General features: G+C 38.0%; 1 protein-coding gene and 1 non-coding gene across 9 annotated transcripts in view; both read right to left on the reverse strand.

The window, feature by feature from the left end:
- Window positions 1-19,849, reverse strand: part of CBLB (Cbl proto-oncogene B) — a 234,404-nt gene that overhangs the window by 70,022 nt on the left and 144,533 nt on the right. For all 8 annotated transcript variants that reach the window (XM_066348058.1, XM_066348062.1, XM_066348061.1 and 5 more), the window contains exon 10: window positions 8,609-8,812. In XM_066348058.1, coding sequence (XP_066204155.1) covers window positions 8,609-8,812 — 204 coding nt within the window. The remainder of the gene's footprint in view (window positions 1-8,608; window positions 8,813-19,849) is intronic.
- Window positions 12,142-12,278, reverse strand: LOC136380246 (small nucleolar RNA SNORA42/SNORA80 family). Its single transcript, XR_010746919.1, has one exon. It is a non-coding gene; the product is annotated as a small nucleolar RNA SNORA42/SNORA80 family (small nucleolar RNA).

Genomic DNA, 19,849 nt, shown 5'->3' on the forward strand with positions numbered 1-19,849 from the left:
AAATCATCAGTATTCATAAATATTGATATACTTAAAAAAACTGCTTGCCAAGCTAATATAATTTTGGTATCTAATTTATTTAAAGAATAATAGGTAACATTATCTAAAAAAACAAAACCTTCCATAAACATCTAAAAATACTGACATTTAATTTTCAGAAGTATAGCAATATTTCAGGAGACATAAGTAACTCTATATAAAGAATTATTGTTAATAACAACTAATACTTAACATTCACAATGTACTAGCCCTGTTCCAATGGCGTTAACAAATATTAGCTCATTTAAAATCAACCCTCAGACATCGAGTTTCACAGACAAGGTCACCGAGGCACAAGGGGTTAAATAACCAGTGCAAGGCACACGGACAAAAAGTAGCAAAACCAGAACATGAACCCAGGACTTCAGGGACTACAACTTTGTGAAAAGTAAAGTTAGGAACAGCGTCATTACTAATCATTCAGCTATAAAGACAAACAAAAATACTTTCTCAATGGCGTACTATGTATGCATCATACTGTGCAGGTCTCTGACAACGCACAGAGGGAGGGGCAAGTGGTGGCCTCTGCCCTCCGAGAGCTTGCAGTCTACCACAGGTGGCCACCTCAGTACAAGAGTTCAAGTGCTTGCTTCTCCTAAACTGCTCTACACATTCAAACCAGTTGTGCAGAATACGTAACAATATCTTCAAGGTCCCCTTTAAAATACAGCACTTTGACAAGGCAGTGTTTTGCTTGGTTAATCACATACTAATAAAGAAAATGCTACTATTGTGCCCAGAGAGCTTTCAGAAAATCAGTAAACTGAATGCAGTAGTTAAATGGTAAACATGAACCTGTAACTCTGGATCGCTTACTTTCATCCTTACTTTATCTATGTTGTACACAGTGGGAGAAGGGACGACTACTGGCAGGTGGTTTGAATGATTCTTCTCGGGTGCCACTGTCTTGTGGGTTTCATGATGTTTCACGTCTCTGGCCCTGCACACTAAATGTTTCCCCCACCGTAAGTCACTGCAAAAACCAAAAATATCTCCACATATTTCTGAACACTTTTAGTATGTAGAACTAACTGCCCACAGTGGAGAATCACGTTCTACATTGTCAATGTCTATTATTATTCCTGTATTTCACTTTTGTTGTAATTTTTGTCATTACTGCTCCAGTACAGACCCAAGCTCTGTAGTTGGAATCTCTAAGTAATATAAAAAAGGCAATATTCTCCTAAAAACACTTTAAAGACAATGATTTGTACATATAAACTCTTTCAAGATTAGAAATACTATAGATCCTTTCTTTACACTTATTAGGAAAAGCAAGAATTAGATGATATGTTAAGTTTTTAATTAGTAATATGCATTTTAACTGATGACAGAACCATTAGGAGAATGTGCTAAAAAAAAAAAAAAGACAAATAATTCCCTTAACCTAAGGCCACACCTGTATTTGTTCTTATATGGCCATTCATTTAGATTTTATATACTGTTTTAAAAAAATATAACATTTAAAACAAAAGAAATTAATCTGAGTTCATATACTAGGTCAATCTGTCAACATTATCATGTATGCAAATCTTTATTTATTTTGCTTATAATTTTATGTATTTGCTGAATAATACATTCTGTCAACATAATTGCTAAGGAACTACTAAGACTCCCCTTTACACCACTACCAAAAGGAAACAGACACCTTTTCTAAACTCCGATCTCATTGAAATCAGAAGGATGTGTTCTTACCAATCATATCCTGAAATTACTTTGAGAGCGCATGTGAGTGAAAATCACCCTTGAAATTCTGACAGATCGAGAACACAGGTAATGGTACAATTCTAACCTAGGTATAAAACATCTCCTTGTTAAAATCACAGAATAGCCTATATCAAGGAAGGTGACCAATATTTTGTATTACAGATTTATAGATTCTATTTGCTTCTAGAAGATTAACATAATTAATAGACTTATAATAATACAATCTATATATTTAGTATGCTATTACTAATAAACTCCAGTTGTGGGATATCACAATGGTAACAGGAATATACAAACAGCTCAGTCCTCTATGATATGATGGAAGCATTACTAATTTAAAGAATGCAATATTCTTAAGATTAGCAGAAATATTCCACAATGTAGTCATCAACTTCTTCATAAAAGAGTTGAAAGATGATTATTTGAAAAAGCAGATGAAAAGCTGAACCAATCTGCTGGACAATGACTGATACTCTTGGAGTTGAGAAAACAACGGTTTTAAAATGAATGAATAAATGAATGAGGCAACAGATGATTAAAAAAAACATAGAGGAGGAAAATTCTGGAAGAAGAGCTATTATGTCAAAACGACTGTGTGATACCTGTTTGTAATCTTAGCTATAAAATAAGATGGGATGAAACCTATAATTTGATGTACTGCACATATATAGTCAGTCTTCAGATTGGAACAAAGATAAAAAGGTGCTCAGATCAGGTCACTGCCCTGAAAGCATATGTAAGCATGCATAAGCACTTACTATATCATTTAGTAAATATTTACAGTATGTAGGTGCCAGGGAACACAAAGATAAATAAGACACCGGCCCTAGTAACAGTCTCATAGAGAAGACAGTCCTCCAAATAAAACATTAACAGTTTAGTGTGACTACTGAAATACAAGTTCATAGAGTGTTATGGGAACATAATGTCATAGCAATATTTTTGCCAGTTATTCAGAAAGAACTGATGCTTATAGCTACACTAAAATTTAGGTTTTACTGAAATTTAAGTAGCAGCAATTTATGAAATATTATAAAACCTACAATCTGTTTAATAGACTAGAGGCAGATCAGTGCACATAAAGACATTTAATTGAAATATGATTCCTCCCACCTAAAAAATAATTACAAGTTCTTTAAATTTCTCCAGTATCTAACTGCCATTGAAAAGCATAGAAATAACAACACTGTCTGTAGTAAAAGCTTTATTAAATGACAATATTGACTGCCAAATAAGCAGCAGAAGTGGGACTTCTGGGACAATAATGTCTCCAAGTACCTTTCTCTTTTTCACATAAACTAGGGAGATTAATGTAAAAAAGATCTCTCCACTCCCTTGACAAAAAGCTCATCAGTGTGCCAGGGAGAACAAAACACACACAGCTGCAGAGTGGTAAAAAGGTCAGGAGAACCACTGGTCACCTTCCAGCCAGCTGTTCACTTCCGGATACCAGAGACTCCTCCCACCTGTCAGCCCCACTTCGGAAACAGAGCTCAAGCGTCAACTTCGTTCAGTGAAAAACAGGCCGAGGCTGCAATTTTTTCCAAAATCACACATGGCAAATAACTGTTTCCCCCACAAGCAGTAAAGTACAAAAAATTTTTGAAAAAATTACTTTTAAGGCCCCACTCCCCTCCCCTGATATGAATCACTGATGGAAGAAAATTCACTTGGTGAAGAAAAGTAGAATGCGTTTTTCCTAGCAAGGGAGCATTAACATTTAGTCACTTGAACTACTTGAGCTGTTGTATGCATCTCCAACACTTCTCTGCATTACATGCATTCAATAAACATTCTTTAAATGCCTACAATGCCCTAGACCTCAGGATGGCTATCTTATTCTTAAGGGCCAGAGAGTAAATATACACTGCTCACAGAAATGAGGGGATCAGGGAACGTGCAGACACTCCAGGGCTGTCAGCCTTTTGTACAGGGCATTTTCACCAATGAAATAAAAGTTGGTTTTGCATCTCATTTGCATGATCAAATAACTTTTTTAACTTGTCATTTGCTTTTCTGATATTCTTGTTTAATTAAAAAAAATCAAATGCTTCTTTTTTTTTATCGCTTCATATTCATTTTGAAATATCCCCTAATTTCTGTGAGCAGTATATTAGGCTTTGCAAGCCAATATGCAAAATCCTTCAAATACATAACCATTTAAAATGTAAAATCATTCACAGGTCACAGAGAAACAAATAAACAAACAAACAAAAATAGGCCGTGGTTTGCTGATTCCAGTGCTAGATTATAGCCAAATATCCAGGCAAAGCTAAGAACATTAGGTTATTTAATTTAAACAAAAGATCTTTTGCACCAAGACCTAGCTGCTTCCAATGAGAGCCCGCTGCTCTTTCCAGCAGAATTATACACTAGATAACAAATATTTCTATCATATCTATCTTCATTAAATATTTCAACACCTATAGAAAATGTTCTATAACTGTAGAGTTCAATACGGTAGTCACAACACAAGTGGCTACTGAGCATTTTAAATATGTCAAGTATGTCTGAGGAATAAAACTTTATAATTTTATTAAATTTTATATATTTTAAATTTACATTTAAATAGCCACATATGGCTAGTATATTAGAAACCAGGTTTAATAGTCACTTATATATCAATTAGTAGAGCCTAATAACAGATTACAGTTCAAATTATTTTTAACTCTTGATCAAAATTTCATTGGCAGTTGGTAATTACTCATGATGTGCAGGCATACCTCATTTAATTGAGCTTTGCAGATGTTCTGTCTTATTAAAAATGAAGGTTTGTGGTAATCCCAGCATCAAGCAACTATACAGGTGACATTTTCCCAACAGTATTTGCTTACTTTGTGTCTCTGCCATTTTGGTAATTCTTGCAATATTCTAAAATTTTTTATTATTATATTTATTATAGTGATCTGTGAACTTTCATGTTACTACTATGAGTGTTTTGGGATGCCACAAACCCTGCTCATATGCGATGGCAAACCAAACTGATAAAATTTGGTGTGTATTCTGACTACTCCACCGATTGGTCTTTCCCCATCTCTCTCCCTCTGCTTGGGCCTCCCTATTTCCTGTGATACAATATTGAAATTAGGCCAGCTAATAACCTTACAATGGTCTGCAGGCATTTAAGTGAAGAGAGAGCAACACATCTCTCATGTCCAATGGAAAGCTAGAAATCATTACACTTAGTGAGGAAGTCAAGTTGAAAGCTGAGCTGGGCGAATAGCTTGGACCTCTTGCACCAAATAATAAGCCAGGTTGTGAATGCAAAGGAAAAGCCTTAAAGGAAATTAAAAGTGCCACACTCTATTGAACACAAAAATGATAAGAAAGCAAATAAACGCATTGCTGATAGGGAGAAAGTTTTAGTGGTCTGAATAGATCAAACCAGCCACAACATTCCCTTAAACCAAAACCTAACCCAGCGCAAGGTCCTAACTCTCCTCAATCCTATGAAGACTAAGAGAGATGAGGAAGCTGCAGAAGAAAAGTTTGATGCGAGCAGAGGTTGGTTCATGAGGTTTAAGGATAGAAGCTGCCTCCATAACATCAAGGTGAGCAGTAAGTGCTGGTGTAGAGGCTGCAGCAAGTTATACAGAAGATCTAGCTAAGATAATTAATGAAGATGGCTACACTGAACAACAGATTGGCAGTGTAAATAAAATACCTTTCTACTGAAAGAAGATGCCATCTAAGATTTTCATAGCTAGAGAGTAGTCAATGTCTAGTTTCAAAAGACAAGCTGACAGTCTTTTTAGGGGCTTTAAGTTAAAGCCAATGCTCATTTAACATTCTGAAAATCCTAAGACCCTTAAGAATTATTCTAAATCTACTCTGTCTGTGCTCTATACATAGAACAACAAAGCCTGGATGATAGCACATCTGTTTACAATACGGTTTCCTGAACATTTTAAGCCCACTCAGTCATACTGCTCAGAAAAAAAAATTAAAAAGATTCCTTTCAAAATATTATTGCTCTTTGACAATGCACCTGGTCACCTAAGAGCTCTAATGGAGATGCACAATGAGTTCAATGTTGTTTCCATGCCTGCTAACACAATAATCAATCTGTGATCCATGGACCAAGGAGTAATTTTGACTTTAAAGTCTTATTATTTAAGAAATAAATTTTGTAAGGCTATTGCTGCCAGAGATAATGATTCCGCTGATGGATCTTGGCAAAGTGAATTAAAATCCTTCTGGAAAGGATTCACCATTCTAGATGTCACTAAGGACACATGTGATTTATTGGAAGAGGTCAAAATACCAGCATAAACATGAGTTTGGAAGAAATTGATTCTAACCCTCATGGATGACTTTGAGAGGATGAAGATGTCAATGGGAGGAAGTAACTGCAGATATGGTGGAAAGAGCAAGAGAACTAGAATTAGAAGTGGAGCTTGCAGATGTGACTGAATTGCTGCAATCTCATGATCTTGAAAGAAATGAGGAGTTGCTTCTTATGGATGAGTAAAGAAAGTTGTTTCTTATGATGGAATATACTCTTGGTGAAGATACAGATGCTACAAGCAGGACTCAAGTGGATTCACTCTAATTTTGAAAGTTCTACTCCAGATAAAATGCTATCAAATAGCATCACAACTACAGAGAAATTATTTGTGAAAGGAAGAGTCCACTGATATGGCCAATTTCGTTGCTGTCTTATTTTAAGAAACTGCCACAGCCATCTCAACCTTCAAAAACCTCCAACCTGATCAAGACCCTCCAGCAGCAAAAAGATTATGACTCCCTAAAAGCTCATAATCTTATGATGGTTAGCGTTTGTTAGCAACAAAGTACTTTTGATTGCGGTGTGTACACTTTTTCAGATGTGATGCTATTGCACACTTAACCAACTATAGTATAAGCATGACTTTCATATACACCAGAATAAAATTGTTTTATTGTGATATTCACTTTACTGCAGTGTTCTTGAACTGAACCCACAATCACTCTAAGGTATGCTTGTACGTTATTTTACAGAACTGAAAGAAACCTTCAGAGGACAGGCAGTTATGCTCTCTGATTGAGTACATTATGTGTAACATGTTCCAAAGAGGGCAAAGAGGAACACTGTGTGCTGGCTCACAACTAGAGTTCTGAAGTTAAGAAGACCTAGAATGAAGCAGCTGTTCTGCTACAGAGTACTACTTGGATCTTAGGCAGCTATTTTACCTCTTTTTTTCTCAGTTTCTGTCTTTGCAAAACAGGACAGTAAGTGTAGTTTCTCCACTGAGTTGGTGCGATGCATAAATAAGATCAAGGATTTAAGAACCCAGAACAATGCTAAGTCAATGATATAATAAGTGTTACTGTTTTATAATCAAGAGTAATTAAAATTATAATAGTATATGATACACATTCTAGGATACATGTCATAATCTTAGTAGAAACCATTTCATCCCCTGCAAATGAGACAGCTACATATGGGATATAGGATATATAGCTATATTGTTATACATGAGCTGTAACTTTGAGTCCTGGCTCTACCACAGACTAATGAAACCAAGTTACATGACTAGTCTGTGTCTTACCTCCTTAATTAAAAAATGAGAAGAACAGTATTGACCTTTCCAAGTTGTTCAGAAAATAAAATACGTAAAAAAGCTTCTTACAAAAGATATTAATAAGGATATACTGATTAAGAGTTCATCTTGAAATCAAGTCTCAATTCCCTATTTCAATTTTAGGTATTTTTTTTTTCTTGTTCATTATTAAAGGTTACTGAGTAGTAACTACTTCCCCTCTGATATCTCCTGGGTCAAAGGGATCACACATTTTGAAACTAAAAACTAAGTATTGTTGTAATTAAATTGTGGAATCAAGAGTAGTTTTTCTGAGTTAAATTATAACATTTATGAAAAACCAGTAAGGTGAAGAATAAAAGTGACCAAACACCAAAGCAAAATTTGAGAGTAGCCATGTTGGTGATGCTAATATACCTTCATCTATAGAAATTTATACATAAAAAATTCTAAGGGTATGTCTTTGGTAAGCATGGAACACTGGAACACAGAAAATGCAGGAGGTTAAGAAATAAATTTTGACATAGCCCCAAAAAAAGAGTAACCCAAAGATCTGCCTCATATGTTCTCTGTACCAAGTATTTTCCTACCAGAGCGAGAGATGCATATGGAAAATATAGTCTGATGCCATTACACACTATCATCATCCTACCTGGATGGCAAATAAGTTTCATGTTACCTGCCAAGTCCTAATGAACTGCAGTGGAGTTTCTATAGAGCTGTGTAGGCCAAGTCGGAACCCGTCAGGGATGGGTGCATGATTGATGGGCCTATAATGAGTCAGCAGGAAAGGGAGAGGGCACCTTCACATGGTATTTGCAGGCCACCCATTGCCATATTGCCGATATTGAGAAGACAAAAGTTCTGACTATAATACGAATTTCATGTATCAGATCCTACAGTGAATAGCTTGATATCTAGAGTCCAGTTCTCTTGATCGTTATAGTTTTGGTCTGTAAATTACTCAACTGGCATTCTAGTTCATTGCCTAGTCTCTTAGGAGCTTGGTTACGTCAACTCCAACTAGGCAGTAGCATCCACCTCAGTCAATTTTTCTTCACAGGTCTGCTATTGCCAGTCTTAGATAATGTATAGTTCTATATGAAAGCTTTCACCATCTCTCCTGTTGAAGTTTACAACCAGAGAGTATATTTTGAGTCCCCAGTTTTTTTGCAGTCTACGAATTCATCATCCTATCAATATTACTTCTGTCCTCACCTTTCTTTTGATGTCTGTGTCTTTCTTTCCAAAACACGCTCAGTCAAACCCCACTTATGAAAGCATCGTTTCTTTCTCGCGCCCACTCCATACCATAATTACTCTCTGTTTTCCAGTTTTACCTTTCGAACATTGGCCAACCGATTCATCATCAAGGACTCCTCTCGGTCATCATCATCATCCAAGTCCAGCATGGGCATTCCGAAGGGGTCAATGATGCTACAGCACCGGGAGCCTTCATCTCTTGGATCAAAGGGGTCCACAATGATGGGCTCTGTTCCTTTTATCTCACAGCGACAGAAGGGGCAGCCCTGGCCATCTGACTCCTGAACAAACACAGAAAAACAGGCTGATTGGTCTTCGCTCAAATAAAGCTTTACTAGGAGGGCCCGCAGTTTTGTAAGTGTAAAAAAAAAACAAACTTCAAAAAAGAGGTTTAAGGCAAGTCAGTGAGAACGGGGAAGGTCTGTCTTGAAGACATAGTGGAGTAGAACAGAAAGCCAAAATGTATGATAAATGTTTAATATTTCAGATTTCAAATTTTCTAAGAAAAATTTCTTTAAAAAAGAAAAGTTTGATTTGCCAAAGAAAAGGAGCCTAACATAATTTTCCTGAATGTCCACTTAGAGTTTTAAAGTATCAAAACCTTAGTCTTGCAGAAAACTGGAAGTTGAATCATGTCCCTCTTTACCAAATGGCACCTGTACAAATTAAACATTTTATAAAAAGGTCATTTTGACAAAAATTCATTATAAATAAATAGTAACAATTAGAAAAATCCAGTTTAAAATCCATTCTGGAAAAGTTCCTGTGTATAAAACTATGGCTAAATGTTGCCATTTTAATTGCCTCAGTGTTTGAAAATCTTGATTTATAAGTAATCAGTGGGGAAAAAAATAAAGTAAATCTATATTCAGAAGCCATCATTGGTCAAGAGAGCCTGACATCCTGACAGGGCTCATGTGGAATAGAATGCAATATAAGATAGTAAACTTCCCCCTTCATCTTTTTTTTTTCCTCTCATTTTTCCGAAGCTGAAAATGGAGAGGCAGTCAGACAGACTCCCGCATGCGTCTGACCGGGATCCATCCGGCACGCCCACCAGGGGGCGACGCTCTGCCCATCTGGGGCGTTGCTCTGTTGCATCCAGAGCCATTCTAGTGCCCGAGGCAGAAGCCACAGAGCCATCCCCAGCGTCCAGGCCATCTTTGCTCCAATGGAGCCTCCCTGTGGGAGGGGAAGAGAGAGACAGAGAGGAAGGAGAAGGGGAGGGGTGGAGAAGCAAATGGGTGCCTCTCCTGTGTGCCCTGGCCAGGTGTGGAACCCAGGACTCCTGCACGCCGGGCCAACGCTCTACCACGAGCCAACCGGCCAGGGCCTCATCTTCTTTTAAACTGAACACAACTTGCTCAGATACTTTTGGCACAGAAATTTATTTATTGGTAATCATTAAAGATTTTACTCAAAGTCTCCCATTCCTATTTCTCAAAACAAAGTCCCATAGGATTCCCAACTGGCAGGAAAATAGACAAGACTGTTTTCTTGCCCTGTTGATACTGCTACCTTATAAAGATACATGATACATGATATGTATGCACCACTGTATTTTTGTTTCTGCATTATACCCCAATTTTAGTGGCGTGTCATTTAAAAAATTATATAAAGTCATAAAATCAATTAAAGGAAAAATGGGATGAATTAGAACCATATTAAAGCTGTGACTAGGGATGCAGCGAGGACTAATATCTTTAAAGAAATGATTCCGTACTTAACTCACGACTGTCCTATTCACTTAGTATGATGGGAAACCAGCGATCTACCTGTCCTGCAGGGATACTCCAACCAGCAGCGGAGTAACACTTTACTTTGCTCTCATGAGACAATCACTGAACAAACCATTTGTAGCAGATCCTCTGATAGGTAGTTTAGTCTTTGCCAAGTGTCAACCAGATAAACAACAATGCCACAGAAATTGTCAAAATAAAGAAAAACAAATACTCTTTGGACTGGTTAATAAAAAGAAATGGCAACATTCCCTTATTTATCTACTGTTACATAATTTGAGAAACTTGGAATGGTGAAATAGTTGGAAACAAATACAGACACACTAATACAAAATCCTTTGATGTCTACTGCCACACAAGCTCAGGTCTGGAGGGCTTCAAGGCAACTTAAACATAATTTCTCCACATTTTACAGTTGATAAAACTGAGACTTAATCCTTCTATCTTACACTGATATTTTCTAACACAGGAGTAAATATTTAAGCAAAACTACAACTCTCTCCTATCTTTCAACAGAATATTAAATTCAAGTTCATATCCAATATATGTTGTCATCTGAGTAAAATCTCCTTATTATAAAAGCCAAAAGGAACCCATATTATGTGCCTCTAGTGAAATTTTCTTACAGATCTGCATAAGATAGTTTCAAAAAGACATTTCTAATATAAAAGAGAGAAAAAAAAGTAGATGTTCCCTGTCGTCTTTACTACATGAAGGATGGAAAGCAGTACTCTGGGCCCTAAGTGGATACTTATTCATTTATACATTAAAAAAATCACAGACAATGTTAACATATACAAAAGTAGAGAGAAAGGGCAATGAATCTGTATGTACATATCACCCAACTTCAACCATTATCAGTTCATGCCCAATCCTGTTTCAACTGTACTTTCACGTGGTCCCTCCCCAGCTCCTGGATTCTTTGGAAGCACAAACTATACATAAATAAATTCATCTGTAAATGTTTTAGTATCTGTATCTAAAAATTGGGAATCTTTGAAGGCCTAACTACAATAGAATTATCATAACTAAAAATGAGTCCACTCGATCTAAAACACTCAAGTCAAACCACTTCTGAGTGTATTGCCTAGAACAGGGGTCCCCAAACTTTTTACACAGGGAGCCAGTTCACTGTCCCTCAGACCATTGGAGGGCCGGACTATAAAAAAAACTATGAACAAATCCCTATGCACACTGCACATATCTTATTTTAAAGTAAAAAAACAAAACGGGAACAAATACAATATTTAAAATAAAGAACAAGTAAATTTAAATCAACAAACTGACCAGTATTTCAATGGGAACTATGCTCCTCTCACTGACCACCAATGAAAGAGGTGCCCCTTCCGGAAGTGTGGTGGGGGCCGGATAAATGGCCTCAGGGGGCCGCATGCGGCCCGCGGGCCGGGCTGTAGTTTGGGGACCCCTGGCCTAGAATGTGTGAACCACTGTGTTCCGTTACAAAGGCTTCTCTTAGAACCTTCAAGGTCAATTTGCATGTTGCTTTGGTTAAGGATGACTTACAGTTTGTAGTATCTATGATATTATCTAATAAACGGTACCAAAAACGATTAAGTTTGGGAAGGGAAGGAGGTAAAGGGCAATAACAACATCTTGAAAAAGACTGGCAAGAAAAAGACTGGGAACGGATCATCTAAACCCCAATTTATATTTTACTCCATTTCTCCTATCTGAAATGCTATACAAATTACTTATGTGTGTTACAGTAGCTGATTTCTAAGTGTATAACACAAAAGATATTTTCTGTTCAGCTTTATCTTTGCTTAGAGTTTAAATTACTCACTAGATTAAGAAAAAAAAAAAAACTCAGCTGCAATGCACATCCTTTTTTTTCTTCTTCTTCTTCTTTACACTGTACAACCCCCTTCAGTGCTCACAGCCCACAGGTAAGGCGGCCAGGCAATGGTTCAAGGCTGCAGTTTACTCTGGCATGGGTATACTATGAGAGGCCCACAGACAAGGGCCCACCATAAATCCATTACCATGCTTTGCAATGTACATCCTTTTTAATTTGCAAACAGATCACGCTGAACAGATCTCTCCAAAGGCATTTACTGTAATATGACTTCACCATCACTCTTTCTCTGTAAACTGACTACTGTGATATGCAAATTTAAGTTTAACCATAAATTTTCAAAGGACACCTTGGTGCTATACCTTAGTTTCCGTTAGATGGTTGACTGAATACACATGAAGAATGTTTTTAATAAACATGTAACTCGTCAGCATTGTGCCTCAATAATTAAAATAATGTTTCTGTCAACATATACTTAATGCAAGACCAAAGAGCAAATATTAATGAAAAAGAGCAATAAAAAACTCCTTTTCTAGCTTGCAGCATATTAATATTCTGAGAATGTTAAGAGGAAGTACTTGGGACTCCACCATTCTGACTCAGTAGATTTCACTTCCTCAAATAAGAAATACTTTCAAAAGATACCACAGTTATCAGTGGGTACTATGCTCACCTAAAACTAAGTTATATAATATGTTCATAATAAAATAATTCAGACATATGCCAACTGTTAATACGGTAAGTCAGCAACTTTCAACTGGTGTGCCACAAGAATTATTAAAACATGCAATACCTAACTATTTAGTCCAGTGGTTCTCAACCTTTCTAATGCTGTGACCCCGCAATACAGTTCCTCATGTTGCGGTGACCCCAAACCAAAAAATAATTTTGGTGGCTACTTCAGAACTGTAATTTTGCTACAGTTATGATTCGGAATGTAAATACCTGATATGCATTATGTATTTTCCGATGGCTTTAGGCGACCCCGCTGGGGTCGCGACCCACAGGTTGAGAACCGCTGATTTAGTCAGAGGCACTGACCTCTTTTCCCTTAGATTGTCAAATTAAAAAAAAAGTGACAATACGCATAAGTGTATCAAAATTATACCTATTTTTTTGTCAGATCAGCAAAAATTTATTTTTTGTTGTGTTGCAGAATATTTGTAACTAGTTCATGTATGCCATGAGATGAAAAAGGTTGGAAATTGTTGGCATAAGTTAATGATATCAAATATAAATATAACTTCAGGTAATCTGAGAACAAATCATTGCCATAAAAATAGAAAAAAAATTAATTTTCAAAAAAGGGGATCATTCCTTAACAAGTACCTATGTAAAAATACTATTAAATATTACCAGAATCACCTCATTATCATTATCATGTCAGTCACCTTCCATATTCTTTCTGTTTTAAATATTGTTCAGATGGGTATTATCTCTTAAATATCTTTGTTCACTTTTTTTGTTTTTATATACCTATTTTTTGCCTACCCAGGGATATTTTAATATTATTTTAAATTTAATTTTATTGGGGTGACACTAGTTAACATAATTATACAGGTTTCAGGTGCCTAATTACACAACACATCTCTGTACACTGTATTTTTTTTTATGATAAACGTTATATGTGGTACCATTTATTTGCTCTCAGGCTGATTATTTGAGGACACACTTTAATTTACAGTCAAACACTTCACGCCTTCACACATATATACATGGAGGGCCTGAGAGACTAGAGTGGACTTCTCAGTCTCATTTTTGAGGATATTTGTATTTTTACTGTGCATGTGTGTTTTCTTTATCAGTCTAATTTTATTAACCTGCTGTACTTTATGTAGATTTAAAGTTACCATAAATTTTTTTTTTTTTTGTATTTTTCTGAAGCTGGAAATGGGGAGAGACAGTCAGACAGACTCCCGCATGCGCCCGACCGGGATCCACCTGGCATGCCCACCAGGGGCGAAGCTCTGCCCACCAGGGGGCGATGCTCTGCCCCTCCTGGGGATCGCTCTGTCGCGACCAGAGCCACTCTAGCGCCTGGGGCAGAGGCCAAGGAGCTATCCCCAGCGCCCGGGCCATCTCTGCTCCAATGGAGCCTCGGCTGCGGGAGGGGAAGAGAGAGACAGAGAGGAAGGAGAGGGGGAGGAGTGAAGAAGCAGATGGGTGCCTCTCCTGTGTGCCCTGGCCGGGAATCGAACCCGGGACCCCTGCACGCCAGGCCGACACTCTACCACTGAGCCAACCATACATACATACATATATACTTGCACAGACAGTAAATGGGGTCAATAGTAAGCATTTTCAGAGTATAGTATTTCCCAAAGAAACTCAGTAATTTTTCATTAAAACAATAAATAAAAGAATATATGAGGATTATTAATAGTATTCTTGGATTAAATAACAGAGTGGAAAAGATCTTTGGGGTTTTTTTTGTTTGTTTGTTTGTTTTTTTTTTCATTTTCCTGAAGCTGGAAACAGGGAGAGACAGTCAGACAGACTCCCGCATGCGCCCGACCAGGATCCACCCGGCACGCCCAACATGGGGCGACGCTCTGCCCACCAGGGGGCGATGCTCTGCCCATCCTGGGCGTCGCCATGTTGCGACCAGAGCCACTCTAGTGCCTGAGGCAGAGGCCACAGAGCCATCCCCAGCGCCCGGGCCATTTTTGCTCCAATGGAGCCTTGGCTGCGGGAGGGGAAGAGAGAGACAGAGAGGAAGGTGCGGTGGAGGGGTGGAGAAGCAAATGGGCGCTTCTCCTGTGTGCCCTGGCCAGGAATCGAACCCGGGTCCTCCGCACGCTAGGCCGACGCTCTACCGCTGAGCCAACCGGCCAGGGCAAGATCTTTGGTTTTGGTGTTATTTTGTGATGAGCTGGGGGAGAAGACATTAGTGAATCTAGACTTAGAACTCCTAGTTTTAATTTAGGATGCCCATGAAAACAGTGAATCAGAAAAGGAACACAGACATTCTTAATCTGAACAGCTGGACTGAAATACTGCATCCGCCAACTGCAGCTATGTGACATGGGATAAGCCATTTCTTATTATTTGTAGGGTTTGAGAAAATGTACATTTTAAGGGACATCTTAAATATAAAGCAAGATAAATTAATTCAAAGCCTACTAAAGAGCTATGTAAATTCCAGTTGGTATAATTACTATAAAATATTCTAAATAAACATATCTTAGCATCTGAAAATATCCACAAGAATTCTATCTTGTAATTAAATGAATTTAAAAACTGAAGATTTACCAGTGTATATAAATTAAGAATAATCAAAAATGAAAATGTGAGATAGTTCCTAAATTGATACAGTTACTATATACTAGAAATAAAATATAATCCTGCACTGTTATAAGCACTATCCTTTTATTAAGTTATTTAATTCTGAGATAGGTACAATTATTATTCACATTTTACCAGTAAGAAAATTGAGAGTTTACACATAATTTGAGGGAGGTCACACAGCCAAGCAGTACTGAATAAGAAATTATATCTCAGAAGTCTATTTTAAGATTCTAATTTTTCATCACTACACCATTACTATATTATACTATAATATCAGAACGTATTGATTCCTCAATATCAGATTTATAGCCTAGGTTAAAATAAAAATTAAAAATAGCTGCCTACTAGTGATCAAATACGTGAAAAAAATTATTTTATTAAAGATGCAAGCTTTAAAATAACAAAGCTGCTATAATTAATAAATAATCTGTTTGTTCTAAAGTTTTAATTTTTAATATAAAGATGCAAAACTTGTCCTAGTAATCATAATATTCCTTGGGATTATTTTATATAATAAGAGCTTTTCTTTTAAAATATTTGTTCCTAGAATCTAATTTAAAACTAGTTTGCATTCTGAATACACATTATTTAATGGAGCCAACTTTTAAAACAACTATTTAAGGCTCTTGTTAGAGGAATGGGACGTGAGATATCCCCTTGGGTTTCCCCTTGAAGTTTCAACAATTTGAACAGCTACTAACTCAACAAAGATTTCCTGCTCAACCCAATGCCTGAGAGATCCACATATTGAAACCTCTAAAGGTGGGCAGTGGGGATTAAAGGGGGAAGTGAGAAGGCAAAGGGCTAAAATGATCCACGGACACAGCCTCACAGTGGGAGCTCAAGGTGGGGCTCAGCCTGGAGAGGGTGGAATCCAGCTGTGACTGGGGCTCCCTGGAGCTGGGAGAGCAAAGACTTTTAGTGGGCATTCCCGCGGAAGTGAGCACAGGAGCTGCGGCTCGGCCCAGAGACCTGGGCAAGAACACAGCGTGAGGCTGAGGCCCTGGTTACTGGGTGATATGCATTCCAGACAGAGAAACAAAGCCAAGGAAACCTGCTGTGACCCAGTCTCCAAGAGCTCGCCTCCCAGCACCCTTGTTGTCGGGTTATGGAGCACATTATCTGCAAACCCAAGGACTGGTACTACAGAATCACATTCTTCCCTGAGCAAAAAATGCACTTTGTAACTGGTCCTAGGGTTAGGTACAGGAGGAACCCTGAGGAGGTCTGAGGTCATCATTACTGGGAGGGCTAAACAATAATGAAGCTGGCTGGTTGACTTAACCTACCACACCCTCATTCACTGCAGCTACCCAGAAGGCAGCTCTGGCTGAGGGGATACTCAAAGAGTTCACAGATTAATGATTCAGCACCACCTACTGAAAAATAATAGAAAGAGCTCTCGCTATTAATCCGTTACAGAAGGCCATTCATACACAGATGCCTGGGCAGAGAAAGACTCCATCAATTACCATGAAAAACCAAGGAAGTGAGGCAGTTCAGAAAAAAAAAAAAGCCTGACCAGGCGGTGGTGCAGTGGATAGAGTGTCAGACTAAGACACAGAGAACGCAGGTTGAAACCCCAAGGTCGCTGGCTTGAGCGCCAGGTCAACTGCTTGAGTGCTGGGTTACTGGCTTGAGCAAAGGTCGCTCGCTCTGCTGGAGCCTCCCTACCTCGTCAAGGCACATACGAGAAAGCAGTTAAAGAACAACTAAGGTGCCGCAGTGAAAAACTGATGCATCTCATCTCTCTCCCTTCCTGTCTGTCTGTCCCTATCTGTCCCTCTCTCTGTCTGCTAGAAAAAAAAAAAATAATAATAATAATTAAAAAAAAAAAACTCCATAAAATGAACTTGAAGACATAGAAATATAGAGAATTCAAGATTGCTGTTTGGAAAATATTCAACAAGATGAGAGAAAATACAGACAGGAAATTTAATGCACTCAGAAAACAAAGTAACAAACTAGTACCTTACCAAAGAAATAAAAACTTTAAAAAAGAACCAAACAGAAATTTTAGAGATGAAGAACTCAATAAAAGAGATCAAGAATAAACTAGCAAGTTGGCCCTGGCCGGTTGGCTCAGTGGTACAGCATTGGCCTGGGTGCAGGAGTCCCAGGTTCGATTCCTGGCCAGGGCACACAGGAGAAGCACCCATCTGCTTCTTCACCCCTCCCCCTCTCCTTCCTCTCTGTCTCTCTCTTCCCTTCCCGCAGCCAAGGCTCCATTGGAGCAAAGTTTGCCTGTGCACTGAGGATGGCTCTATGGCCTCTGCCTCAGGCGCTAGAATGGCTCTGATTGCAACAGAGCGATGCCCCAGATGGGCAGAGCATCACTCCCTGGTGGGCATGCCGGGTGGATCCCGGTTGGGCGCATGCGGGAGTCTGTCTGACTGCCTTCCCGTTTCCAACTTCAGAAAAATACAAAAAAAAAAAAATACAAAAAAAAAAAAAAAGAATAAACTAGCAAGTGTAGGAAATACAGCAGACCAGATGGAGGAAAGATTTAGTGATAGGAAAGACAGAAACCTAGAAATGACGCAGAGGGAAGAAGAAAGACTTGAGCATAAAAAATAAAATAAAAAACCTATGTGAACTGACTCCATCGGAAAGAACAATATAAAATTAATAAGTGTACTTTCAGAAAAATGGGGGAGAAGGGAATGAAAAGCCTATTCAAACAAATAATTGATAAGACCTTGCCAAACCTAAGGAATGAGCTAGATCCTCAAATCCAAGAAACAAACAGAATACCTAGTTACCTCAAAGCCCTAGCCAGGTTGCTCATTTGGTTAGAGCATTGTTACGATGTGTCAAGGTTGTATGAAGGTTTGATCACTGGTCAGGGCACATATGGGATCCAACCAATGAATGCTTAAATAGGAGGAACAACAAATCGATGTTTCTCTTTCTCTCCCTTCCTCTCTCTATAAAATCAGTATACAGAATGAAAAAACACAAAGGCACTATAACACAGATTAAACAGTCTTTAAAAAAAGAGAGGCCTTCTCCCAGGCACACTGTATTAAAACTGTCAAAAATTAATGACAAAGAAAGAATTCTCAAGGCAGCCAGGGAAAAGAAGAAAGTAACCTATGAAGGAAAGCCCAGCAGAAACTCTGCAAGACAAAAGAGTGTGAGCCAAATATTCAAATTGCTGAAGGAGAGAAAATATATACCATCCAGGAATAATACATCCAGAAAAGTTATCCTTTAAATAGGAAGGAGAAATAAAAACTATTCCAGAATACAGAAGCTAAGGGAATTTATCACAGAGACCACACAGATGCAAAAATCCTAAACAAAATACTAGCAAATTGAATATAACAATACATTAAAAAAATTATAAATCATGACCAAATGGAGTTCTTTCCAGGGATACAAGGATGGTTCAATATATGCAAATTGATCAATGTAACCAATGTAATACACCACATTAACAAAAAAAAAGGATAAAATCATATGATCTTACCAATAAATACAGAAAAAGCATTTGCTAAAATACAATATCCATTTATAATTAAAACACTTGATAGAATGGAAAGTACCTCAAAATAATAAGGGGCATATATGTTAAACCCCGAGTTAATATAATAATGGTGAAAAACTTAAAGCTTTTCCTCTAAAATCAGAAACAAGACAAGGATGTCCACTCTCACAACACTTACTTAACCATAGTTGTGAAAGTCTGAGTCAGACCAGTCCTAAAAAAAAAAAAAGCATCCAAATTGGGAAGGAAGAAGTAAACGTGCCACTTTTGGCAGATGACATGATTCTGTATATAAAAAAAACCTATATATCCCACCAAAAAAGATTATTAGAAACAATAAGCAAATACAAGAAAGTTGCAGGATACAAAATCAATGACAGAAATCCATTCCTTCACTATATACTAACAATGAAACTTCAGAAAAAGAAGTGAAAAAAAAAATTCCTTTTGCAATTGCAACCAAAAAATAAAATACCTAGAAATAAACTTAACAAAGGATGTGAGGGACCTATCTGTAAAAACTATATTAAAAAAGATTGAAAAAGACTCAACGAAATGGAGATATCGTGTTCATGAATTGGAAGAATCAACGTAGTTAAAAATGTCCATATTACTTGAAGCAATATACAGGCTGTCCCTGGGTTATGAACAAGATAGGTTCTGAACTTCTCTCCTTAAGTTGAATCTGTATATAAGTTAGAAAAGGTATATTTAGGCCCTGGCCGGTTGGCTCAGCGGTAGAGCATCAGCCTGGCATGCGGGGGACCCGGGTTCGATTCCCGGCCAGGGCACATAGGAGAAGCGCCCATCTGCTTCTCCACACCCTACCCCCCCCCCCCCCCCCCCCGCTCCTTCCTCTCTGTCTCTCTCTTCCCCTCCCGCAGCCAAGGCTCCATTGGAGCAAAGATGGCCCGGGCGCTGGGGATGGCTCCTTGGCCTCTGCCCCAGGCGCTAGAGTGGCTCTGGTCGTGGCAGAGTGACGCCC

This window comes from Saccopteryx leptura, chromosome 8 (genome assembly GCF_036850995.1).
Source record: "Saccopteryx leptura isolate mSacLep1 chromosome 8, mSacLep1_pri_phased_curated, whole genome shotgun sequence".
Classification (NCBI taxonomy): domain Eukaryota; kingdom Metazoa; phylum Chordata; class Mammalia; order Chiroptera; family Emballonuridae; genus Saccopteryx; species Saccopteryx leptura.